This window comes from Erpetoichthys calabaricus, chromosome 2 (genome assembly GCF_900747795.2).
Source record: "Erpetoichthys calabaricus chromosome 2, fErpCal1.3, whole genome shotgun sequence".
Taxonomy (NCBI): Eukaryota; Metazoa; Chordata; class Cladistia; order Polypteriformes; family Polypteridae; genus Erpetoichthys; species Erpetoichthys calabaricus.
Window position 1 is genome coordinate 308,712,778 of NC_041395.2, and position 27,395 is coordinate 308,740,172.

Sequence of the window (27,395 nt, forward strand, 5' to 3'; positions counted from 1 at the left end):
ACTCTGTTGGGTGCTGATCACAAATATCACATCAAAATTTACCCATCACGTACCATTTCAGAGAAATCTTCAGTTTTGTCATGATTTTTTCTTATATTTGTATCCAAACATTTTCACTCCCATAAGTGACTTATCAACAACAGTTTGTGCAGCCTGGGCATGTCCAGGCATGGAATCAGGCCAGGTTGGAAGATGTTCTGTTGAAGCTGACATCCTGGATTGGACCTTAGACGAACTAGATGAAGAAACTGCAATGCAGGGTACTGACAGTGACATTGACCTGGATTTTGAACTGTGCTCATCAGGCGATCCACATCTGATAACACAGTCTGAATTGAACAATTTTGTCAGAGATTTGGGTCTGTCCAAAGCAAAAGCCGAGCTGCTGGGTTCGAGACTGCAGGAATGGTGTTTGCTGTCACCAGGTACGAAAATTCCTGTGTTTCGAGGCCGACATCATGATATAACCAAATGTTTTGCACAAGTCAACAGTCTCTGTTTCTGTTGTGACATTGAAGGATTGTTCTTGGCCTTGGGTTGTGATCACAACCCAGAAGAGTGGCGTCTCTTCATTGATTCGTCAATGTTAAGTCTGAAAGCCGTTCTGCTGCACATTGGCAATGTTTATCTTTCAGTACCTGTTGGCTATGAAGCACACATGAAAGAAACGTATGAGAACATGGAACTGTTGCTGAAGCATGTCCAGTATAGCAGGTACAACTGGAATATCTGTGGAGATCTTAAAGTCGTTGCTCTGTTACTAGGACTGCAGCTCGGCTATACAAAGTACTGTTGTTTTATCTGTGAATGGGACAGCTGTGCCAAAGAGTCGCACTATTCTCGACAGAACTGGCCACTCCGTAAAAAGTTAGTTCCAGGACAGAAAAATGTGGCACATGAATCGCTTGTCGACCCGGCAAAGATATTTTTGCCTCCTCTTCACATAAAATTGGGACTCATGAAGAATTTCGTGAAAGCACTGAACAAGGAAGGCGGAGGTTTTCATTATTTAAGACAGATGTTCCCAAGAATAACTGACACCAAGATCAAAGAGGGCATTTTTGTTGGCCCCCAGATCAGACATGTTATGAGTGACAAACGGTTTGAAGATCTGTTAGTTGGGCCGGAAAAAATTGCCTGGAAAGCCTTCAAAGACGAAGTTGACAAATTTCTGGGCAATTACAGAGCCCCAAACTACATTCAGCTGGTAGACAAACTTCTCAAAGCTTACAAGACAATGAAGTGCAACAGGTCACTGTGGTGTAGCGGGTCCTCAGCTTAAGTCAAAAAGGCCATTTTTTTAAAATAAATAATCACCGCCTTCACGGCTTAGAGAGGGCGTGGTAGTGTGGCTGGAGTGGTTACCGGGGAATTCGTGATGCAGGCGGTCCTCGCTTAAGTGCACAGGTGAGGAATTGTCCGCATCCTAAATTGTTGCCGGGAGCTGCTGATTGCCACACCTGATCCACGTCCCCGTGATAAAGAATAGAAGCGCGAGGCGGATAGAAGGGGAGACAAGAAAAGAATGTGAATGGAGGTTAAGAGTGAGGAAGGTGGCAGGAAGCAGGATGGAGTAAGCCGATGAGAGAGAGCGCAGTCTTGTGGATGTAAGCAGGCAGCTGCGAGAGACGAGCCCTAGCAGGTATATGGCCAACACCCAGGGCCGATGGTAGTGGTCATACCTTCTGAGCATTTGTTGGGAGCAGGAGTGACTGGGAGAAGGTTGGCTTGCCGCAGCGGGACTCAGGGACTTGGGAAGTGGAAGCCCAAGCTTGAGCGTCCTGGTCGCTGGGAAGCCCAAGTCTCGGTCTAGTGAGAGCAGAACGGAGCCAGGGACCGAAAAGCTTCTAGACCATTGTTTTAACATTGTGTTTTAAAAGGATTTATTTATTGGATTTTTAACCTCCACGTTTTTCCCCAGCTTTTATTGGATTATTTATTTGACTGACTGCACTATTTATTTGAACACTTTTGATTTTGCTGATTTTAATAAAAGCACTTTGCACTTTTTACACCATCCCCTTGCTTTGTTGTGCCTCACTGTCCAGCTCATCGGTGACATTACCGACGGTGTCGGTTTCAAGGGCTCCCAGAAGCCTAATGGGAGCATGGAGTGAAACCCATATCATCACAGTCACTCAAGATTCATTTCCTCCACTCACACTTGGACAAATCTCGGTGCTGTCAGTGACGAACACGGTGAAAGGGTTCACCAGGACTTTGCTACAATGGAGAAGCGATACCAGGGTAACTGAAATCCATCAATGCTTGCTGACTACTGTTGGACACTGCAATGTGATGCACCAGACATTGAATACAAAAGAAAATGAGGAGCAAAACACGTTTAATTCTGTTGAATTTAATAGCTTATGTGAAACATAAATTTGACTAAATACGTTATTGTCAGTAAACATATAAATGTCTATTTCTCAGAGATGTTTACTACGTGATGCAGTAAAACCAAAACTATATTTGTGCATACCCAGTAGGTACCTGTCACAATCGGCAAAATCTTTTCAGGATGCAAGACTTTTCAAAAAAAATTGTTGTGCGGTGTTATTAAACCTACAGTCACTTAGTTACTGCTAAGTCACATAGCAAAAATTTATCATCCAAGATTATGCTCTGCTTTACAGCATGGATTTATATTAGTGTGAGACCCTGACCAGATGGCACATTTTGTGGGACCTTAGCTTAAAAAAGATCCCCCTGAACTAAAGTAAAGTGATGTGTCCGTTAGCCCAGCTGAAAAGCCGAGACCAACAGCTATAACACAAGTATGCAGATCATTCTGCAGCTTTCTAGATGTGTAGCCACAGAAGTTGTGGTAATCCTCTGAACCAAACCTGCTAAGATCATAATATATGCTTTAGTAAGAATACTTTGATAGTCCTGTTTGAAAAATACTGCCCAAAACATGCAAGGCTTTATAAGTTAGGAGAAATGTTTGGACATCAGCCTTAAATTTACTTGGGAGCCATTTCAAAAACTCAGGAACAATAGTAATACTCTCACAAATTCTTTGCAATAACATTTGGAATAAATGGTTGCTAGAAACTGAATAATTTGAGCCATTGCTTATTTTTCTGATGAAATTCTTTTTGTACTCTGTGTCCTGTGAAATATATTTTCCTTTACACCTGACCCTACAACAGTCCATTCTTTTCAAAGGTGCCTGCCTGAAAACATTTTTCGCAAACTATGGCAGAAATCGGTGTATTCTTTTATTATTAAATACACCAAAATAAGTCAAACTGGATATTCATAATATGAGGAAATGTAGTGTTTTGAAGGGGATGCATTTAGCAGGTGTTGGCACTGCTGTAGGCTGATGCTGCCACTCCTGAGTATTAAGGCTTGTGTTTTCGGTTTTGAGTGTTTCAAGTTTTCCATTTAGGTAAGCCCAATGAGCTTTTCTGTTATTTTTCAGCACGAGAAGCTGCAATATGGGAACTAGAAGAACGCCACTTACAAGAGAAACATCAGCTTTTGAAACAGCAGTTAAAAGATCAGTACTTCATGCAGAGGCATCAGCTCCTTAAAAGGCATGAAAAGGTTGGAACGTTACTCAAGCTTACACATTTATTTTCATTTCTCTTAAACACAATGTAGATTTTCTGCATGTCTCAAGCCACCTTCATGTTAGTTTTGGCAACTAGCAGTCATGCAGAATTTTTCTTTTCTTCATAGGAAATGGAGCAGATGCAGAGGTATAATCAAAGACTGATTGAAGAGCTGAAAAACAGGCAAACACAAGAAAGGGGCCGACTGCCAAAAATACAACGAAGTGAAGCAAAAACCCGCATGGCCATGTTTAAAAAGAGTCTTCGTATCACGTCATCTGGATCACCAGATCAGGACAGGGAAAAAATCAAACGGGTATTTCTTAGAGCGTTTATTTTATTTATAAAAGTGTCATCTGCCAAGTCTGTTTAAATTACTAGCACATTAATTTTGTTTAATGAAATCAGTTTTTTTTCCCCATAATGCTCTTTTACCCCATACATTCATATATGACTTGAATGCCTAGTTGGCTTAAACATTAATATATAAACTGATCACACAGCACATAAATCCTATGCTTCATTTATGCACATAAAGTGCTGTCTTGGGTCCATAATTGTGAGTACAGCGGAGGCTGCAGAGCAGGAGTATGAGCTTGACGACAACCCGGCCTCCATGTCTGTTCTGAGTTAGCTGGGACGTCTTCTTCACAGTTAACTCTGATCTGGACCTGAAACGGTCCTTCAGTAGAGCTGATCCTCAAAAGGCTGGGAATGCAGTCATTAATGTTTCTTTTCTTTTATTTTTTCAATACTGTCTTCCCACTGCCTGTCAGTAAAGTGACATGATTGGTGTTCATGTTTGCAACGTTGCAATCATTTGAAGTTAAACATTTACTTAGTTTGAATTCTAGTTTTTTGACTTCAATTTTCAATCCCTGTTTAACTCATAATAGTAAAAGGACAAGCACATTCAGGAGGTTTTCTGTTTCATTCTCAGGACTTTTATTTAATTTAATGTTAAACACCTAGTGCTGCTAACACGATGCTGATACAATTCAGGTTTCGCTGTACTAGGGTGCTGTACCGTGTTAGCCATTATGGATGTTACAAGGGGTCGAGCAGAATGACCTAATTAATTAACTTAACTTAATTAAAAAGATTACAATATTGTATTGACACCCACTGCACACCCAACCTACCTGGAAGGGGGTCTCTCTTTGAACTGCCTTTCGCAGGTTTCTTCCATTTTTTTTGTGAGTTTTTCCTCGTCATCTTAGAGAGTCAATGCTGGGGGGCTGTCAAGAGGCAGGGTCTGTTAAAGCTGAATGCGGCACTTCTTGTGTGATTTTGGGCTACACAAAAATAAATTGTATTATACAATATGAAAGCTTTCGAAGCCTCTTCTTCACCCAAGATGTCAAGGCTTCTCTAATAACAAATGAGCATTTAAACCTGACTAATGAAGGATGAGCTCAGGGCACTGACCAGCAGGACACTGAAGAGACGACTGCTGAAAACGGGGCTTTACATTCCTATGTGTAATAAATGTTTATCTTGGCTGGATTTAAGGTATCCATTTCTATCAAAAACTGCCATTTCTGGATGATTCCAAACTTTTAAATGCTAGTCTATTATGTAAGCTTGATTTATTTATATTACGTCAGTGTATGTTCAAAGTCATTAAACATTAATGATTTAACACTATGTTTTAACAGTTTGCTGTCCAAGAAGATAAAAGACAAAAGAATGAAAGACTGCAGCAGCATCAGAAACATGAGAACCAAATGAGAGACCTCCAGCTCCAGTGTGACGCTAACATTCGAGAGCTGCAGCAGCTTCAGGTGCCGCCATCTGCTTTGACTTTGCTTTAGCATATCTGCAGGTGTCATGGTGGGCTGAGGACCATTAATCTTACTAACATTTCACTGTGTGTTTAGTAGAATTGTTTTTTTTTTTATGTATACAAACTTTGCATGGTTTATTACTTTACTAATGCATTATATTTGTCTGCACCCAGTGTAGAGCACTATATAATACAGCTTTTTATCTTTATACAAGCTAAATCAAACGTCTGATTTTGAAAATAAGGTAAAAGAAGGAAATGTGGAGCTGTCTGACGCTCACGTGTGTGGACAGTAAACTTTAGAACAGTCTAGACGAGAACAGGCCATTCAGCCCTACAAAGCTCGCTGGTCGTGTCGTTCTCGTAATTCTTCTAAAATAACGTCGTCGAGTTTTGAAAGTCCCCAACGTCTTACTGTCTACCACACTACTTGGTAGTTTATTCCAAGTGTTTGTGGTTCTTTGTGTAAAGAAAATCTTCCTGATGTTTGTGCGAGATTTCCCCTTAACAAGTTTCCAACTGTGTCCCCGTGTTCTTGATGAGTTCATTTTAAAGTAACAGTCTCGATCCACTGGACTAATTCCCTTTATAATTTTAAACACTTCAGTCATGTCTCCTGTTAATCTTCTTTTGCTTAAACTGTATAGGTTGAGCTCTTTTAATTTTTCCTCGTAATTCATCCCCTGTAGCCCTGGAATCCGCCTAGTCGCCGCTTCATTAGTTGCTTCCTTCTGTTTACAAGCCGATGAAACCCCTGAAATAGTTTGTTGTTAAAATGCATTCCAGGTAAGTCAAAAATGTCATGTAGAGAGTGACGGGTCAGGAGAAATGGCCAGACGAATGGAAGGCTACCTAGAGCTCATTTAACAGTGTACGGTGACTCATGGGATGTTGTACTGCATTCATCTGCTTGTCACTTGTGTGGCAGGGTGGCGTAGTGGTTAGGGCTTTGGACTTTAAACCCTGAGGTTGTGGGGTGAATTCCTGCCACTGCCCTGGTGTGACCACAAGCAAGTCATGTGACCTGCCTAAACAAAAGAAACGTAACCGTGTATGTCAAATGTCATATGTATGCTTGGCTAAAGGCATCAGCTAAGTAATAATAATAATGTAATGAGGTGCTTTATCAGTTCTTCTTACCAAATTTCAAAATAGGAAGACTATCTTGTTAAACAGCTTAAATAGCTTTATTTGAATGAAATACTGATAAGCTACTCACTGACCTTTAGCCATTGTGTAGTATCTTTTAATATGGTGTGTATATCCTCATTCTGTCATGTATCTTAATATGTAATTTAATTATTTAACTTGTATTTGATCTCCATCATTTTAATATGAAATACATGGACATGCATCTAGGAAATTGTATTTATTTATTTATTTTTAAGTTCCTCGTTTTGTTTTTCTTTTTCTAGAATGAAAAGTGCCATTTGTTAATTGAGCATGAGACACAGAAGTTGAAGGAACTGGATGAAGAGCACAGCATGGAGCTGAAGGACTGGAGGGAGAAACTACGCCCAAGGAAAAAGGTGAACAGCAAACCAAACATGGCGTGGAGTGTGTTCTAAGCATGAATACAGTGTGGTGTGAAGTTGATCACCTGGTGCACAATCAGCAGATGAGCTCAGTGGGTTGACATGCGCCTTATGATGGCCTGGGGCCTCGTTCAGGATTGGTGCTGCCAAGATAAACTGTGTGGCCCACTCTGCCACTATAAGCTGCGCTTAGGAAATGGATTAATAGGTGGATGGGTGGGAGTCGCGTGTGACTCACAATTAACGCATTAAGAAAGCACAGCAGCCATTTAAAGCTGATTCCTTAAAGTAGCCCCGTGGAAACTCTATTTCTGTGTCAGCTAGTCCACTGGATATCAAACGTTTTCTGTGTTTTTAAGAGATTGTTTCCTTTCATTTATGTTGTGTTATGCAGGCTTTAGAAGAAGAATTTGCAAGAAAACTCCAGGAGCAGGAAGTGTTTTTCAAAATGAGTGGAGAATCTGAATGCCTTAACCCCTCTGCACAAAGTCGAATTTCCAAATTCTACCCTGTACCGAGTCTGCAGTCAACAGGTTCCTAATCAGATGAAAGTGCTGACATATTCATGAAGTTATCGTGAGAGTACTCAGTTTAATTTACTATCGTTTTATATTACTATGAGAGAAAAAAAAAATCAGTGTATGTTTTTTTTTAAACGTTGGACAATTAGGTATTAACCATAAAGTTGTCATTGCTGTATCAAACCATGTAAGATTCAGTGGATATTTTGTAATCTTCCTTTATTTTTGCATTATATAAAGAACGGATGAAGTGTACAACACCCTTTTATTCTTCCACAGATGACTCAGGTATTAAGCCTGCTACAGAACTGAATTTTAATCAAATTATATAATTGTAGGTGCTTTCCTTTCTGAAAATATCAAAAAAGTGCCTGTTACGTCAGATCCACTAAACAGTTTATTTTTTAGTACTCTTTATTTTTCAAGTTGCTGCTGACATTTCCCAGATGTCTTTGCACTAAATGTATTTTGGGATTTGTGAGAAGATTCGTTGATATTTATAATACTAAAATTTGTAGCCTTTTACAAGCATTCCACCTCACAAAACTTTAGTGGATTGTACTTTTGAAATATTTGGATTGCACATTTATAAATTATTTCTTATTGCAGTACAGATTTTTCCTTTTCTGAAATACCTTGTAAAGTATGTTCAATACACTATCGCTTTTTAAAATGAAATGTAAGACACTCCTGATGTGCATGAAGAACGTGCAGCTGCTGGCGCTGGCCTGTGCTTGCTGCGCACGGGTATTCAGTGTTAATCTTTGCTCCCTGTAGATCGTCTGGTGCATTTGGATGAAATTACATTGTTATGTTTTTGCTCAAAAGGGAACACATTTCTTAAATCTTTAATTTGATGACAAATTTAACTTATTAGTTTCAGAACAAATAAACGGAATAAGTAAATAAAAGTGAAATTAAAATGTGCGGTGTAGAGCTGGGCCCAGACTATTTAATGAATGTAAGCTCTATGTCACGTTTGGCACTGTTACATTTTGAAAGTTTTGCCATTTTATTATTTGTGATTGTGGGCTATTTATTCTAATCCATAAACGCCTCGGCTGATTTAAGTGAATGCTGGTCTTGAACATGCTGCACAAATACAAATCACTTTTTTTTGTTTGTATGTTTGTTTTTACGACTCCTCAAACTCGGCTTGCAGGCCCCCTGGTGTTACTAGCGGCGGGCAGCGGGCTGTTTTGAGGGGTTGGGGTATACCTTGGACTTCAGAGGTAGGAGGATAAGCGTAGGACGACTCTGCTCTGGTATAACTGCTGTGTAACTAGTTCATAGCCTTAATCTTACAATAAACTAATTGACATGATTTTATATCCAATATAAATTTACATTGTTATGTTTTTGCTTTTAAAAAAAAAACTGATCAGCTTCTACTGCAGTTAGGTTATTGAGTTATTTTCTTTGCCTTTTTTTTTTTATTATACAATAATGCAAATTGCTGATGCATATTTAGACAAGCTGCATTTGGGTTAAACACAATTCATTGATTAGGTTGGCCAGTGGCACGTTTCTGGGTGTTGTGGGGTATTATATGTCAAAAAATGCACTAAAAGTTATAGCTAACGCTTAATCACTTTAATATTTCATATTTATGTACAAAATGATCACGTATGTTCTATAAAATCATTTATCATGAAAGAGACACCGTTTTCTCATTGCTTTAATCCAGACTACTTCTGAGTAATACAAGAACTTTTGTTTTGTCATATTTTAAAACTCCACAGATAATTCTTCAGTTAATGTAGATCTGGTTAGTCAAACAAACAGATCTTGAATTTAATATTTCTGTATGAAATCAGAATTAAGAGGTTGATTCTGTAGACTTGGTTCTGCTGTAAATAAAATGTTTAAGTATTTAATGATGCATTATATCAGGTATAGACTAATGAACAAATTGTTAATAAAAATGATAACCTGCTGTTTACGAATGTGACTACTAACATTTGTCTCTAAACTGTCGGTAGCAAAAGATATATATGTAAATCACACAATGTACCTCGAAACATGAAGTTTAATAATATACAGTAAGTAGTATAGATCGGGGTCCTCAGTTATGGTTCTGGAGGTCTGCAGGTTTTTCTTCCAGCCAGACTCATAGTAGCCGGGCCTGGCAGATATTTAATTCTATGGCTCGTCGCTGCTTATGTTCTTCCAATAATTTTTTTTTTGTTTTCTGAAAATGTTATCCATATGCTTTGTGATCTGGAACAGATTTGTTTGTACCTCTTAGTCTTTTGCTTCTTTCTCATTTCCTTTATCATATTTTGTTAACACAGATACTTGATGGTGCATGAACACAGGTTTAAATGGAGGCATGTTAGCTGGCGAGCTAGAGGTTCTAAGTAAAGAAAGGGAATACCTGCCAGCTACTAGAGCCCTCCAGGATGTAATTGAGGAGCCCTCCCTTAGTGTTTGACTATCCAGAGCACATTCCTAACACTCAGTGCGCCTTTCATAACCTTTAGTTTATGTACAATAGTTGACCTTCTCTTCACTGTGAGGAGATGCATGTTGTTAAAGTGGAAGCAAGTCTGTTTTATGTGTTCAAAAATGCAAATGAAGAGCTTTAAAAAGAAAAAAGATTTCAAATAAGTCCCCTTCCACATTTTATATTTTTGGTACACTTTTATTACAAATACTTTAAAAAAATATTGCATTTCCATCTGCTTTACTGTGAACAAATGAAACACTCTCAAATCTCATAGCATTGGTAGAAGTGCCTACTGCAGAATGGCTGACCGCGTTTTTATTGCCAAACTGGGTGGTGAATTTCTTTTCTTTTTCATTTTGATGTACATGCAGTTGACATCTCCAAGTTAAATAAAATGTTTGTGTATGCTCTTTATAGTATGAAATGCAAGTAAAACAATGATCAGTAAAAATAACACAGCCTTCTTAAATTCATTGTTATACCAACTTGCCAGAATTCATTTTTAACAGGAATTAAATTGATTCTATTAAGTTTGTAGGCACACATATGTCAATTTAAAGACAGGAGTTGTTTGGATAGAAATTTTTTAAAATTGCACTTTAAAAATTATTTTTCACAAAAAAAAAAATCAGTATCACTTCGTCAACAACATATAGTCCAACAGAATGTTTAAAGTTTTCAAACATATTTAAATGCAAGCCACCAAAGAAAACAACAGGTATTTCTTTTACAAACGTTATGCAATTGTTGATGCTAAGGAAAATGAGCAAAAAAGCATGCAGTATGAGAGTTTAATATTTTTCAAAAATGGGATGGTACACCTATATGTGTGTATTAACAGTGAAATGGACTGAGTGGGAGTTGCTGAAGATGTCTAGTTTTGTCTTCTATTTTATTATTCCACTTGTGCACACTCTGCTGTACGATTTTAATTTTAAGAAAGGCAGAATCTCTGTGTTGTGCTTTCTCTGCAGAGATGTCCACAGAGAGGTGTATGGTAACGTGAGAATTTAAAACTTGTATGGAGAAGTATTTTTGCATTATTAAAAGTAAATTATAAATATCTTCCATTTATCACACTGTTGATTCTAAAGTGAATTTTACTATAAATTGAAATGTGATTGTTAGAAGGAAAACGGTGCAGTTACATATCTTGCCCTTAGCCAGTTAGGATGAAAAAAATAAACAACGGAGTATAAATACAACACTCTCACCACCGTCTTTCTTCTCTTACAGCCTTATAGTTCAAGTACATTATGAAAGTTTACATAAATTAATGAGGCATTTGCTGAGATCTGTAAATGCCGGCTTAGACTCCAGTGCTTCTTCTCTTCCTCCGACCAACAAATACTTGTTCTCCTTAAAAATGCATAATAATGTGAAAAGTTATTAAAGGGTAAAGATCTGCATGTATTTATCAAGGCACGTTCATTTCTGTCTCCTTTTTAAATTTTTTTTTTATTTCCTTTCTTACCTTTCTCTCCTTTCAGACCTTGTATTCCTGGTGGACCTGGGCGTCCCACATCACCTGTGTATCATTTAGAAATGATTTATTATGTGATTAGTTTCCATTTTCACAGATTTTCTTATTAATTCTAATTAGGTTCATTTCAGTTTTGCTTGCATTATTCATGTCTAATTACTTCTGTTCTTAAATGCACATTTAGTTGTTCTCTGAATATTTGCACGTTGCAATTGGTTAAGTGCTCAGTGACCCTGAACTGGACAAATGTATTAAAACTGGATGGATGGACACACTGCTTGATTGGTAAACATTCCTTCTGTAAATCACAGGACTGAAAACTGAACTTCTCTGCTTTTAATTCCATCTTGCCATTTATTTTAATTTCTATTGTTCAAATACCCTAGGATCTTATTCACGAGTGATAGAAAATGGGGACGTGAGATCGACTAGTGGACTAGAGCAGTGGTAGATGTTCAGAGTCTTAACTCTTAGCTGTCGATCTGCACCCTGTCCTCACCTGTAATCATGAGTACCAGCAGCAAAAATGAGGTTTCTTGGCAGAGTGGATGTGCTGACAGTCGTGTGATAGGTTAAAGACGCTTAGTGATTCGGCACAGCCTCAGAGTTGATTGACAGGAGCCAGTTGAGCGAGTCTGGGTATGTGCTAGGGTGCCCCCCAGACACGTTTAACTTGATGAAGGCCGGTGCCAGACCCGGGACACGCTGAAGAGATTGTGTCTCTCTGCTGGTTTGAGAACACCTGTGAATTCCCCTAGAAGAGTCAGGACGGACCTGCTTGGCCTTCTGCCACACTCACCAGGGAAGGCAGTTTCAAAAAATGAGCTGCGGCTGCCATTTTGCTTTTTTGGGAATTGTTTGTTCAACTGTTCATATTTGTATGTAGCCCCTATCAGTGACTGGCATATGCAAATTAACAACCGCACAGCCAAGTGACCATCATGTTTATGACAATACCGTTACAATTTTTGTAAAGAAAAGATAAGAACATTTTAACCCCTCTTAGCTTGCCTCTATACTCCTATGGCAATCACGTTATGTACTGTAAATAATTGTGTCTCATCTCGTTAGTAGATAAGAGTCTTGTCAAGTGTACAGTAATACCTCTGCTTTCTGCACTACACAAATGTATATTCCAAAACATTTCTAGTTCCAGTAAGCTGTCCCTAAAGTGTAACTTTACGTCTCCACCTCCCTGTGGTACCAGCAGTATGCATTTAGAGACGTCTCCAGTGTGGTTTGCTTCAGGCTTAGCCAGAATCTGGGCACCCACAGCTGGATCATCTGCGTCCCTTCAAGGATTAAATTCTCTGTATTTGTACAGTTTATACTTCGTCAGCCTGGTTTTATATGCAAAATTGGATCAAATGTAATTGCAAGGTTTTTAAAGTGGCCTTACAGAATCAATACATGTGTAAAAACACTTAACTGAAATGACCAAGCTCCATTTTAAAAAAAGCTGCTTTTTTTTTAAATTTTGAAAATAAATGGCGTTACTACTTGTCAACCCAACCCAACAATTTTTAAAGCTTGACTACTTTGAGGTCAGACTCACCCCTATCCCCTTTGAGTCCTGGGTAACCTCGGTCTCCTTTTAGCCCAGGTGGTCCTTGAATAGTTCCATAAGCTGGAAAGACATTGGAAATTTGAATAGTTGTTATGCAAAATAGTACTGTTTAAGTACATAAAGAGATAATATTTGTTTTTATTTTCCTGCTTACTTCTGAAGAATTCCATAAGGTCTGTAGTCACATTGCCATATGCTCCGATAACTCGGCTGTACCCTGGAGGACCTGGAGGGCCGGGAGGACCAGCGGGTCCTTGCTGGATGATTCTTTCAGAGACACTGTGAGAAAACTCACTTATCAGACCTTGGCCTTTAAGAGAATAAACCGCAGAGATTGTTATCCGCCATTGCATGTTAAAGTAATGAGCACTGCTTTTATATGAACAAAGGTGTTTGAAAGTGCAGTTTTAACAAATGCATGAACTGAAACTAAATAAGAGTTACCAGACAGGCTTGTGAATATTTTTATGTAATCTTGAACATGAAGCCCAAGGTCTTTGTTAAATACTCTACCAAACTATTTGAACCTTTGGCAATTAAGTATTATGTTTATAATACAGACAGCCTTTTAACTGCTGAAAATGGACAAGAAGGTACATTTAAATGGTCTTTTGCTAATCTTGCATGCTTACTCTTCATGTAGTCTTTCAGCTGACTTGCTAGGCTGGCGTAGTCCAACTGTCCACTTTGCCTGCCATCCAGTATGTAGCCAGATTCACCACGCTCACCCTTATGGCCACGGGGTCCTGGAGGACCTGGTGGCCCCGAGATGTATCTTCTCACGTTGTCACCTACAAAACAAAGCACCTGCTTTCAGGAAAGCCAAGTGACTGGCATAAGAATCAAAAGACTGACAAATGGGAGTTCTTTTTATCATTTCCAATTAATTTCAGTCACATTCCGTGCATTTCTACAAATAACATTCACTTTTTGATGGTATATTTCTCATTTACATTGAAGTGTCACTTACTGGTAAGGTACTCAATAAGTTCAGTATGGAAGCGATCCCTCTGTGTATTCTCTGCATATGAGACTAGGCCTCCAGATAATCCAGGTATGCCAGGGGGACCTGGTGGGCCAGGGGGACCAGGAGGACCACTGTAACCAACATCTGTGATACAGGAAAGAATTCAGTCACATATCTTACAAAGTATACAAGCTGTAGTTTGTCCTTATTTCTTAAACTGCCATGTTCACATGATACATGGCAAGTTGACAGCCTCAGTACAAACCTCACCATTTAGCACAATTCTAGCTACTGCATACGCTGCTAGTAACGCAGCTATCTGTTATGTGCATTGAGCTACAGCAGACAATAGCACATCTGTATTAAGAAAGGGAAAGCCATATTTGATGATATTCAGTTTTGGTTTTGTTAAAATAACATTTCATTTTCATGTGCTTTAATTCACTTGTGTTAATGGATCTTTCAAGACAAAAAAGAATTTTATTGTACATCTGTCGGTGGGGGTTGGGGGTAACTGTATCTGGAAAAGTCATTTTTGGCAAAATGTGCAAAAAGTTCCTCGCTTTGCCTGTCTGTGCAGAAATCCTTAAAAGTCTTACATTTCTGCAGGCATAATTCTGAATTATGGTAATAGGATTGTCCTGACATTTCTTGCTCATGTAGTTCTAGCTGTGGCTACTATATTATTATTATTACTGGCTAAATGAAAAGTTGGTATGTTTATGTGGCACTTTATTTATGTAAGGAGGAATTACAGTCAGCTAGCAAATGAAAGTTGAATACAGTGAGCCTCAGACTGGAAAATCACAGAATCGAGTAAAAAATTCCAGGCTCTAACTTTAGATCACCAAAAAATAAAACTCTCTCAAGATGGCACATATGCAATCACTGATACTCATGTACCGGGTTTATATCTTAACGCATCTTTCCTATTGAAATTATAATGTAATCGCAGTATCTGATGTTAAGGGAATATAATATATATAATTTTTAACTGTTTCAGATTTCCTGTGAATGTTCTTTTTTTAAAAAGACATGTTTTAATACACATACCAATCCATTCATTTTCAAACCCACATAATAGAATTTTTATGATTGTGGGCATACATGATACACATGTACATTGGTTATTTTTCTTTTCTTTTCATTAAGATTGAGTTGTTTTAAATATCAGATGTCATCCCCTCGAGACACAGGGAAAGACCACAGCAGACAGCATGGAAAACAAAAGTGCAACAGGGAGAAATTTTGAGGGAAACAATTATATTGTAGTCTTGTAAACTCTTCTTTATTAGTTTTGACATCAGGGAGTTACAGTAATACCTTGATGAATAAAGTAAATGTGTTCTGGGATTTTAGTTCACTGTAAGAGGCCCATTTTACATATAAGAAATTAAGAAGAATATGGCTACGTGTTGTAACAACCTGAAGTTTTAGGGATGGGGTTGTGTCTGCCGTACCACTGACACTGCTGGCTGCACCTCACTTGAGCTCTGAGGCCCCGTCTGCCTGGTCTTTCCTCAACTCTGCAAAATGATCCATCCAGGACCCTCAAGACTCCTAGACTACTGGAGTTCAGCAGTAGAGAAGCACCTGAGAAGTAAATGCTTTAATGGCCTGGTGCTAACCCAGCGGTTCTTCTAAGTGGCATTTCTCATGTCCAGCTTCTGCCATCTTTATAAATATGGATTTTAGTTTCTAAAGATGTTTATGTTTTCCTAATATGCTGGACAGAATTTTATAAAAAATATTAACACCACTACAGAAAGTGTGAAATCAACTAAGCATTCACTTACAGTGATCTGGTGTTCTGCAGTGCACACAATATTAATGACAGACGCTCTGTGTTCTGTGTAAGGAAGTTGCACAATGACAGTCTTCTAGCAGGTTGGTACTTTTTATACGTAATATTTTACAAAAAAAAAGACTCATTTTGAGGATTAAATAACCGAGGAATTACTGTATTTACTTACTTGGCTAATTTACTAATTTACTTACTTGGCAGAACTACTTGCCCAAGACAATGTACTTGTTGGCAGGAATACAGTAAAGATCACTAGTATTAAATTGGCACTTAAGTGCATATATACAGTATGTCCACTCTTTAAACAAGTTGTTTAACCCTGTAAGAATTAATCTAACAATGATGAATTTACTGTGTGTATATATGTAATATATACATTACATTTTTTTTACCAACCAGAATAAATGGATATTAAGTGATTTGCTCAGGGTAGGATTACGACTGTGGTGGATAAAAAGTGTTCTGTTGGATAAAATCGGGTTATTCATCCAGTAGTCTTACAAGGGGGTTCATTACAGTTATGGTAGCTGATTGTGTAACATGGAGGTACCTGGCGTGAGTCTTTATAAATTGTGAGCTCTGAGACATGCTGGGTGTGCAGACTTTCTATACCAAACATGATAATGTTCTGCGTATACCAATAATTTAACTTAATCTTTTATGCTTTCAGTCTTCATTATTTGCCATATCACTACCACTAGATGATGAAGTTTGGAAATGTTTTAATTCTTATCTGTTCCTGTATCAGATGTGACTACAGAACAGCTCCGGCTTAGCTTTGCTTTGGCAGGGACAGGATAGACGAAATCTGGAGCCTGGATTGTCAAGTCAAGTAAGATTTCTGGTGGGATCCACCATGTTCAATCGCACACAAGGCAGGTTTTTGTTAACAGCTTTTACATTTTCTTTCTGTCCTCTTTAGGGTAAATACTTAAAAGCTGAATTCTTAATATGTTTCGTTCAACTTCACCTAAGGTAATGTGCATTATTCCAACAAAAAATGAAAATGTGTTTAAATACATTTAATAAGCAAAATGTATCCTATTATTAATCATACCTGGTACACTTTTTACGTTATTGTATCTATTCATAAAAATAATGAAAAATAACAAAATACTAAGAAACCAGGCTTACTCTGCAGGTAGCTTCTGATGTCTTCTACCCTGTAGCTTGAATCACTTGTTTCACTTGTACGACTTTGGCCACTTGTACCACTATATGTGACAAATCCAGATGGACCTGGGGGCCCAGGTGGACCCTGTCTTCCTTGTGGTCCCTGAGGACCAGGGGGACCAACAATTCCTCGAAATTCTGAGTCTTAGAAGGAGAGAGAGCAAGAGAAAGACCTTTTGGTGTAAATACCATGTGAGCCTCTCGGTATTTACACAGTACCTCCATGCACATGGTGCACCAAACACACAGTTAGTTAGTTTCAGAGATGACAGTCAAGGCTTCTCTCTTTTAAGTCCCGTGATCATCTGGAGCAGACAAATGGTTTTCAGTCATTCTAGGGAGGATGGCGACTGCTTTATGAAATACTTAACTCCGATGGAGATGTATTTTTAAGGAAGCTGGTATTTATTTATTCCTTTATTTATTTTGCTAATTCTAACGTTTTTGACACAGTACCAATCAACCAGTACATATAACTTGGTTTTGCATGCCTTCTCCAGTGAAAGAACAAACAGGACTTAAAGAAGAAGTATTGAAATCATCTCTTTTGCAACCCATTTTTCAAATTATAAATGGAATAAATTAAAACTTAATGGTGGATCGAACAGCATCAAACCTGGTTCACTGACCAACACATTAATGGCTTATAGAGCTGTTGTAAAATGTACTCATTGCCACAAACCCATGACTGAAGAGGGATTTCTCATGGAATGATGCAACTCAGTAGGTCACATTTCTATGGTCTACCACTCATCGCATGAAGGCACCAAAACAGCAAGCACCCGATTGTCTGTGCATTTTTACTGTTTTCATTTTATCACACTGCCTCATCATCAGTAGAAACTTTGCAGAAAGCTGGGAGCCTGCAGAAACAGAAAGCGGGTTTTTCATCTCGGGTAGTGTGGGATGGGTATCAGAAGGCAGCAAGGAGAATGTGAAGCCTTGAGCCGCATGTAGCAATGAGCGGGTGCAGTGAGGAGAAGAGGTCAAGCACAGCAAGATAATGGGGTGGGTACTGCTGTAAAAGAGATGTGCATGAAGAACAGACTTTTTCCCCAGACAGTTACGTCTTAACGTGTATCCTTGAGTCTACAAGGGCACACGTCAACATGTTACACTTTCAGCAGTCCTAGGAAAGCCCCATGTAATTTTCTGCACAACTCTGCTACAGAATGCTTAGCAGCGGAAGCTGGTCTGTAACATCCAAAAATGATGGAAAAATTACAGGAACAGGCAAATAAAATGGGTTGAACAGGAGGTACTAGGAGTGGATTTTAGACCAAAAGCTGCTCCAGCAAGGCTAAGTAGGGAAAAAAGTACAATGAGAAGATGAAGGAAAAGGATGGGCAGAAGAATTGCCCCTTTTTGCTTATGCAGAGGTTAATTGGCACCAAAACCAAAGAATTCAGGAAAACGGAAGCTCCATGAGCTGGGCAGAGCAGTAAGATGATCCAACATCAAATACAAAAGAGGAGACACACAATCTGACAAGACTGAGTCACCAATGTGGAAGAGAACATTTGTGCACTGCCACCTTCAGGCAGTTAGCAGAACAGAAGAACTTTGCTTTATTTTTTCAAGGAATGTACAGTATTTGCAAATTGAAGACAGTACCCTGCTTTCATACATGTATCACCCATTCTTTCATTTCAAGGTAGGATTACAAACACTTGATATTACATACAGTAGGAAACTGGACCACAGAGGTACTGTACAAAAAAAAAAACACAGGGAACATCATGGGGGCCGGTGTTCATGCCGCACTATTCATTTTTGATGCCTCGTTTTACATGTGTGGCTGAAGCACAGAGCCCACTGCACATATTAATTACTACAGTAAACTCCTAGTTTTGCCTCTGCTTTATAACAAATTATTATGGATTGGACTCCGTGTCTGTCCTCTGCTTCCTGGGTATTTCTACACAATACAATATGGCTCAGCATTTCAAAATAAACACATTTTTTATGCATCATGCCAGCAAACGTCTCTCACTTCATGTAAAAAATATGCATTATAACCAAATGACATAAAAGTAAGTTGAAATAGTATAAAATGCATTTATTTATTTGGTAGTTGATCCTCAGTGCTGCAGCCCAGTATATGTTTTTTTGTTGCTTTATCTCTATATAAAAGTGATTTGAGTGTAAGAAGAAAAAATGACATATTGGGCAAAGTAACAATATTCTCTTTTTATGCACTAGTATTTCTGGGCATTTAATTTTATATTACGATCACTTGTGTTCAACCCCCTATGTGGTACATGTATTGTGGCAATCGGCGACCAGACGCTTCCTGCTGATTGTACACACATTTAAGAGCTGACAGTGTGTAGGGTTAGATTTGCCCTTTGACTTCTAGGAACAGTTCCTGTTCATTAAACGCTGAAAACAAGAATTTGTCCGGGTAAAAACAAAAAATGTGGAGAATCTGCTGGGGAACTTAGCAATCACTCGGTGAGCTGTGAAGAAAAACTGGAAAAGCACATTGTCTGCAAAATGTATGGAGAAAAGGACCAGAACAGTTTCTGTAAGAAGGAAACTGTGCTAACGGGTTGGGTATTTGAAGAAGCGGTAGAGTAGGCACAGTGAGTCACTGCAAACACACAAAGGATCACGAGGTGCACTTTCACCCAGTGTGGTTCACTTGTCACAGCGTCACTTTATAAAGGCTTAAGTCAACATTCTGCACAATCATTAATGACTTGAATGCCAGCAGATGCAGCACATAGGCCAATTGTACGCTGCAGGTAGGCATGTCATGCGCTAGCATTGCCAGACACTACGTGTTAAACCACTTCGCTGTCTCCCAACTGCAGGTAGGTGACTGTCTTAAGACTTCACTGCCCTGGAGTGAACACACCAGGGCAGGACCTACACATTAGACAGGTCAGTCTGACAGGCTGCTTCATGTGTGTACAAGAAGGTGCAACCAGAGCATGCTCAGAATCATAACTACCAGTGCGCCCTGTATAGCTGCTAAAACTGCTGCATGCTGCTGGCCTTGGAGGAAGACAACTTGCTTGAATCACCACATCTGCCTGCCAGTGGTCTGCAACTTCCTCAGGCCCTTGTGCAGGAAACGGGATAACATCCTGCGAGTGTCAATTCAGAGGCTCACTGTTAATTCCTATTATTTGTTTATTGTTATTTCAGCAATAAAAGTAGAAATATCAGTCTGACAATGAGTATCAGTATACAGGTGGCAGGTTAGTATAGAGGAGGCAAATCTAAACTTTGACAAAACTCATGGAAAGATGTACAAGTGTGGAAGTAGAAATTAACTGGAGGAAAAAAAAAACGGTGAACCCAGTGCCAAGATCTGGGCATGCATGGCTACCTTTGGAATTGATCGACTTTACCTTATTTGTTACGTGTCTAATGACTGTATTACCGAAAGAAGACAAAATCACCTGTATAGACCGACAAAGTTGCATTTAGACCAACATCACACTGGTCAAGCCACAAAAAAGCTCATCAGTTAGAATGTGAAGTCTCACTCTCGTCAAATTTGTTTTCCCATTTAAATCAAATCGAGTATACAGTGCACTCAATGAAAAGGAGATTCTAAAAAGAGAAATCGATGATGCCAACATTGGTAGTTTTACTCCAATTCATTTACAATAAATTAATCTAATACTTCAAAAAATGATGTTAAGCTTATATACCCAGAAATACTACAAAATAAAATGTAACATGTTGTACTTTGCCTCCTGTTCATCTTTTCACCTCAGATAGCCATTATGACTGTCCTACTACTTTAGTAAGACTTTGGCTCAGTTCATGGAGGGTGAAGTTGGCAGAAAGGTTTTTTGTTCTTCAATGAGGATTTGTTTTCTTGATTGTTACAGCTTGCTTAGGATGACTGCTCGTTTTCCAGTAAATTCTGAAGTGAATTTGTTAAACACTGCAAAGCAGTATATTAATAATATTGTGACCCACTGATCCACAAGTGGGCAGCCACTCTAGCTGACTTACCAGCATTTTTCAGAAAATGTGGTTTCTGGGCAACTAAGCAGGCCCAAGTGTGGTAGCGAGCGAGCGAGCGCCTCTTCTGTCTTTTATTTCTTGGCAGTCAACGCCATCACTTTAAAAACAGATGGCCTGCACTGGGCCCACGTGTAAGATTAAGTGCAGCCCCCTCTATGAAGATTCCGAAGTAGAATCTGGTCTGCTAAACTTCATGGAAAGCCAACACACACTGTGAGGTGATTGAGAATCCTACATCAGTTGTATAAGAGACACAAATCAGGCAGGGAACAGCAAAACCCCCAATGGACTGAGCAGAGCAGACGCTGTTACAAATACATTTTAATTACTAAATGTATACTTGGAATTTCCAAAACCTCTAGAAATTTGGTTTATATTAGACTATTAACTAAGATTACTAATACAGCATTAAGGTAACCAGTTTTTAGCATATTATGGATTTTATTTTTAAGTATACTATTTAAGTTTAATTTTACTATTTGTACTTTTACATTAACTTTTAAGTGTGTGTGTGTGTGTGTGTCCATTTTCAAATCTTTAGTTTTCAGTTCCATGGGGCAAACAGAAGACTATTGCTTGGCCAGTCTGGTGCCAAGTTTTTATGGTGTGACGTGGAAGAAGGAGTAGCCGGAGGAGACCCTGGGAGAATGTGCCAACTCCATAGACCTGGGTAAGAATGAATGAAGGTCTCTGGAGTGGGCTGTAATGTAGCAGCACATCATGTGATCCCGCATGTAGTACTTTTGTCAAGTCATTTATATTTTATTTTCAGATACATTGACCTATTTATTAATTTCTGGGAAAAAAAGTTTTCTTCAACGATACTGCTTCAGTTTTCAGTGCTTGTAATACACACATATGTATACCCATAGAAAATAAATACAAAAAAATATTTTATAGCTTTAGTTATTTCAGGCTTACACTAAAACTCATCAACCTTACTTTGTAGCAGTGCTGATATATCTCCATAAGTCGACCCTGGAAATCCTGGAGGTCCAGGGGGCCCTGGAGGTCCTGGTAGGCCAATTCTCAGACCCCTGGCTATTGGGCAGAAAAAAAGAGCAGATCACAGCTATCAACAGGCCACAGTAAATATTCTCTCCAAGTGACTAAAAGCACGCAGAAGCAAATATTTAGCAAGTGAAAGTGCAGAGGTGACATTGTGCTTTAGCAACATGGGCAGGTAAGTGGGATATTTTATAAATCTGCTTTATACATTTTGCAGTTTTCCAGAGTTTGCCACATGAATATAAAACATATGTATTCCAAGCAAGGAGTTTCAAAAACATGTTGCTATAACACAATAATGCGGCAGATTTTATTAGCCACTATCTTGCATTTATGTGTGGAATGCATTTCCTCAAACTGGATTTCCACAGGCCTGAGGCAGTTAGGCAAAATGGTGAAAATGAATCATCAAGCTGTCAGAAATGAAGGCGTTTTGACATTTTAGCCCCGACATGTCTGAAGCAACCGCGGAGATGTAGCGGACAGTGGGGGGGCAGGACGGGATGAAGGTGCCAGCAGCCAACTGCGCTTGCTTTAAGATTTGCTATCTGTACTCACTGCTCATGATGTCGATGACACGAGTGGCCAAGTCGTGCATTTCAGTTGCACTAGACCAACTCGCTCCTGAATGTCCAGATGAGCCCATAAGGTATTGTCTCACTTCCTCCCCTGAACAATTCAAACAAGGTCAACAGACAGACATTGACAGGTAAACACACATGCTATTCAGCTGCTGCTACTTACCATACAGCAGTACGGTTTCAGCATATCGAAACCTCGTTACACAGAGAAGCAAACATGTAGATAGATAGCCAAGTTAGGTACAAGACATACTGTAAAAATCACTTCCTTAAGACAATGCTGTAGTTTTTTCAGCACATGACATTCTAAAATACAGTAGAGTTTAATTTTAAAACATGAACTCCAGTTACCACCCACCATCAACTGAGAATACAGGATGTTCATATCGATGTTTGTAGGTTTAGACTGTAAACCCGTAACCAGTGAACAATGACTGCAGAACTGCTGTCATGCATGGAAGAAACGGACTGAACAAGTGGCTGACACAGAACACCAACGGTCACCACTGAAAACGATGCATACAAATAACGCTCCAAGAAGTGCCCTCTTCTTAGAATCGAGCTCAAAAAAATAAAGTCTTGAAAGAATAATATTTTTTGTTTCAGTGTCTGTAGGAAATGGCACATGAGCACGTGATTCTGACTGGGTGTTAAAACCCAAGTAAACATCGATATGAACATTTGCCATTTGCAAGATCACTAAATCTTGCTGCATGCTTCACTTTTTTTATGTTATTTACACACGAAAACCCAACAGACATTGAAGGTGACATTGAGAGACAATGTTATTTATAGTGTGCAAGACAGTAGAGTGAACGGCGTTGAAAATATGAATTTTAACGGAACACTGAAATATTATCTGACATTTAACATCAATAACAAAATGATGTCTCAGCTGTGCTTCCATGTACCTGAAAGAGTTAACCAAAGGGGGTTTCAACATGAACACTTACTCTGTAGCATGGCTAAAATGTCTTCCATTGAAGCAAATCCAGGGGCCCCAGGTGGACCAGGAGGACCTGGTGGGCCTGCAACAAAGCCAGCATCTGCAATAATTGAACAAAGATTACATTTCAATTTAAAAGTAACATAACAGCCCGAGGTCATCTAAAATAACTGCAGCATCAGACGAAGTGCTCGTTATAACAGTTCACATTTCAGTTTCAAAAAGGCCAGGACATACGCTTTAAAATTCAAACGTGTTGCCAGTTGCCTCCTGGATATCTCTGTGTAAGTCCAGATACTAGCATGACTTCTCAGATGCCAATACACGAGGAGCAGATAGTGCCTTGATAACAGAAATTGGGATTTCTAGGACTTCACACACTACAGACGTTACAAATACAGAAGCCTGGCCAAGTGACACTGCAGGGCTTTTACAGCAGCCAAAAACCTGGTGACCAACTCCATGGCCTTCACCACCATCCTCCCCTTGGGAGTGAACCCTGGTCCTCATGTTCACGCTGCCTCAGGACAAACATGTATGCAACATCAATGGAGTCTGTTTGCTTGGTACCTATGGTTGCTGATGTAGCTTCTCCAGTACAGGGCACAGCACAATCAAAGCCCTGCAGTATTGAACGAGTGCAACATAAAGGTCTAAATAAAGGCAACTGATGGAACTTTCCAACTTCAGGCCACCAGCTTAACCTTTGATAATGTGTACATTTGATAGAATCAGTGACTGACAGATGAGTAACTATTGGAATTTGATTGCATTCTCCACTGAGAAAATCTTGTGTTCTTGAAGTACCTGTGCCTTCTCTGAACACGTCGTCCATTTGAGGGAGGAGGTACAGAGGAGTACAGTACACTCCGTCTAGTAATCCTATGATATGAGGGATATAATGTGTTATTTCAGTTTTGTCATCTTGGGAGGCTCATTTGGTACAAAGGTAACATGTTAGATGGGCAAATTCGAATACAGTGGATTGCAGACAACAGATTGATTGGTAACAATATGAAATCCATTTTTTATGAACTAAATTTTATTGAGTTTAAAGGTCAACTTATAATAAAACACAAATAACTAAAAATACAATTAGTACAAAATTCCTGAAAATTAGGATGTAGTAAATTATAATCAACATTTCACACCCCTCCCATACCCAGTTCAGAGATCTATGTGAACACAAAGCACATCTTGAGATAGTGACTCATTTACCAATAATAAGAGACTAATTTCTGTGTATGTGTGTGTGCGGTAGTGTTGATCAGTGATATTGATGCATGGTGGCACTGCGGTTAGTACGGCTGCCTTACAAATCAGATCATGTATTTGGTCAAACATAATGGTACAGCATAGTTGCTATATTTTCCCCAGCCTTCAGAGATACTTACAAGACCACAATTGCAAAATCACTTCAGTTTCTCTATCCCCGTGGACTTCAATGCATTAATTTGCCGAGTTCAGCAAAGTCCCCAAACATTTACATGATTTCACCAAACTCACTGTGAATCACCTCTAGTGTCCAGTCCTTCATAGCAAGTCTCACAGAGAGACCACTTCTAACTCAGTTCTTTTATTTATGATTTCCTTTACCTTCTATTGTTTTCAAATTCTGGATAGCCAACAATTCAATAGCAGCTGCAAAAAACACATAATGGACAACCCTGCCTGGTTCTACTTTTTTATGTGAAATAGAATTTATATTTTTTAAAGAATGGGAGACTTCAAGGCTAGAATATACTAATTTTTTAGCACATGTCAGGTCCAAGTCTAAATTTGCATAGTACAGTAAGAATATTTGCCAATCAGCTCTTTATTATTATTATTATTAAGTGCATCCAGACAAAATAAGCACTTTGGAAACTCAGATACTGTATGCGTATACAGTATACTAACTAAATCAGACAAGCATTAAGGTTAGACAAGAGATGTCTGCCTTTAGTAAATTTAGCAAGGATATTATGAATGGAGCACTTTTTCGGTATTGTTTTAGCTAAGACTTTTGCAAAGATCTTAACATAATCATTCATTAGTGACATTGGTCTCTAAGATACAGTACTTGTCATTCTAGTCTTCTTTGGAAAAGACCGTGACTAATGCCTTACATTCTTCTGCTTCTGTAATTACATCATTAACAGACTAAGTTAACAAACACTTTTTTTTGTAAAATTCCGCCTGTTAGCTATCTGGTCTAGCGGCTTTCCTAATTTCTAAAAGTTTATACCAGAAATGTGATGGGATGTGACAAGAACTCCAGTGTAATCCAAGAGACATTGGACAGGTTTGAACCCTGCTTCCCATGCATTTTTGCAGTCTGGTGATCCTCACCATCATTTTGGCCTCTGTGATTTAAAACACAAACATTGCACATGTAGCCATATGGTAAAATATGGCAGAGCAGCAGCCTCATCCCTAACTCACTTTATCACTTTGACATCTTGCTTCAGCCCAGTTTCACAGTGTTCACCATTACTGGTGTAAAATAAGGAGAAACTAAGTGTGCTTAAACCTGCTAATAAGCTCCAATTAAATCAGGTCACAATCCTCTACACAATCCCATGTATAATAAGCCAAGTCTGCTACTCACTTTGCACATAGGTGATCACACGATTCGCCACTTCATCCAATGACTGTACGGCGGGTCCACCAAGTCCTGGTGGTCCGGGAGGCCCTGGAAGGCCTGGTGGTCCTTGTGGTCCAATCATATAGCTCCGGACACCATCGCCTGTCAAACATACAATTGGTTTCAGTTCTCCCATCAGGGGCGGACCAACGGCCAAAGCAAACCAGTCAGAGTCACTGAAAAAAGTATAAGGTTACAAAAGGTAGAAAATTGAATTACAAGGTGCAACTTACTTTGAAGATAGTCAGAAATGTACTGGCGAATGTCAGGCAAAGACTGGACTGCATCACCACCTGCCCCAGAAGGTCCTGGAGGTCCAGGAGGTCCTGGTGGTCCGGGTGGTCCTTGATAGACTCTTGAGGTTCCACCTGACAATCCAAAGAAAGAACACAGACGTCACCAATAAAATTCTGTCTCCCATGGTTCACTTCTTTTCAGCCCCACAAGATTCCTTAGATACTACCATTATCACACTGCTTTCAGCATCTTCTAGTATAAGTAGTCATTCCAGTAGCCCAGCTGTCACCAGTTGATATGTAAATTGTTTGCATTATAAGACATTCAGTTCTTTATGAATAATTCCTGACCACTGAAGCTAAAAGGAAGTATCGCTGGCAGATGTCTCTACATATGACCCTTGGTGTAAAGTGTACCTCACTCTACCTTACCTATGACATTTATTAAGACATGGAATTACATGCCCTTACCAATGACCTTTTAAGGAAAAGACTATTCGCTGTTGAGAAGGATATGTGAGGCAATGGTGACGCAGTAGATAAATTCACCAGTACAATTTGGAATTCAAATGTCCATACACTTATGAAACTTGAAATTTCGGAATAAAATCCATGAAAAAAATCACTTCATACCTCGTGACACTGTTGAGCCTGGAATACCTGGAGCCCCTGGAACACCAGCATCTCCTGAAAGTGGAATTAAAGGAGCAGTTATTGACACGCAAACAAATTTAAGCACAATTGAGTTAGTTGCTTTGTTCCGTTATTGAGCAGTCACAGTTTATTTTTGTACAAATTAATTGGTTGTTTATTCTATTGCAAATATGACTAGCTATACAAGAGAGAAAAAAATCACTTATGGAGACTGTCACGCATATTCCCATGGGGATCTCATCTTCCTGGCTTTGCCAAGGTCAACGATGCTTCTCTGGGACAAAGAGGGTGCTCCAGCTGTCTAAACTTTTCCACCTGCAGCTGTGGGAATCCATTGAGTGAGAGCAACTAACGTGTCAACAGTGCCCAAAGCTACCCAAGATTCTTCCAGTCGGAGTTCTATAAAACCAAATAGTCCCCGGAGGATGTCATCTTGATATTGGTCACAAAACCCGACCTGGAGCAAGCACCACCGTGCTGTCCAAGCCTTCCTAACTCAAGGAGCATTT

At 39.1% G+C, this 27,395-nt stretch overlaps 2 protein-coding genes across 3 annotated transcripts in view; one reads left to right on the plus strand and one right to left on the minus strand.

Annotated features, from left to right (window-relative positions):
* The window catches only part of slka (STE20-like kinase a), a 107,412-nt gene extending 98,065 nt beyond the window's left edge, over window positions 1–9,347 (plus strand). For both annotated transcript variants that reach the window (XM_028795871.2, XM_028795872.2), the window contains 5 exons: window positions 3,431–3,555; window positions 3,691–3,879; window positions 5,222–5,347; window positions 6,765–6,878; window positions 7,279–9,347. In XM_028795871.2, coding sequence (XP_028651704.2) covers window positions 3,431–3,555; window positions 3,691–3,879; window positions 5,222–5,347; window positions 6,765–6,878; window positions 7,279–7,425 — 701 coding nt within the window. In that variant the 3' untranslated portion in view covers window positions 7,426–9,347. The remainder of the gene's footprint in view (window positions 1–3,430; window positions 3,556–3,690; window positions 3,880–5,221; window positions 5,348–6,764; window positions 6,879–7,278) is intronic.
* Window positions 9,348–10,028: 681 nt separating this feature from the next.
* The window catches only part of col17a1b (collagen, type XVII, alpha 1b), a 75,857-nt gene continuing 58,490 nt past the window's right edge, over window positions 10,029–27,395 (minus strand). Inside the window, exons 45-57 of the mRNA XM_051922614.1 lie at window positions 26,866–26,919; window positions 26,230–26,364; window positions 25,961–26,098; window positions 23,378–23,470; window positions 22,402–22,512; window positions 21,778–21,876; window positions 16,810–16,992; window positions 13,875–14,015; window positions 13,537–13,695; window positions 13,059–13,214; window positions 12,893–12,964; window positions 11,329–11,382; window positions 10,029–11,213 (exon numbers count right to left, since the gene is read on the minus strand). Coding sequence (XP_051778574.1) covers window positions 11,164–11,213; window positions 11,329–11,382; window positions 12,893–12,964; window positions 13,059–13,214; window positions 13,537–13,695; window positions 13,875–14,015; window positions 16,810–16,992; window positions 21,778–21,876; window positions 22,402–22,512; window positions 23,378–23,470; window positions 25,961–26,098; window positions 26,230–26,364; window positions 26,866–26,919 — 1,445 coding nt within the window. The 3' untranslated portion in view covers window positions 10,029–11,163. The remainder of the gene's footprint in view (window positions 11,214–11,328; window positions 11,383–12,892; window positions 12,965–13,058; window positions 13,215–13,536; window positions 13,696–13,874; window positions 14,016–16,809; window positions 16,993–21,777; window positions 21,877–22,401; window positions 22,513–23,377; window positions 23,471–25,960; window positions 26,099–26,229; window positions 26,365–26,865; window positions 26,920–27,395) is intronic.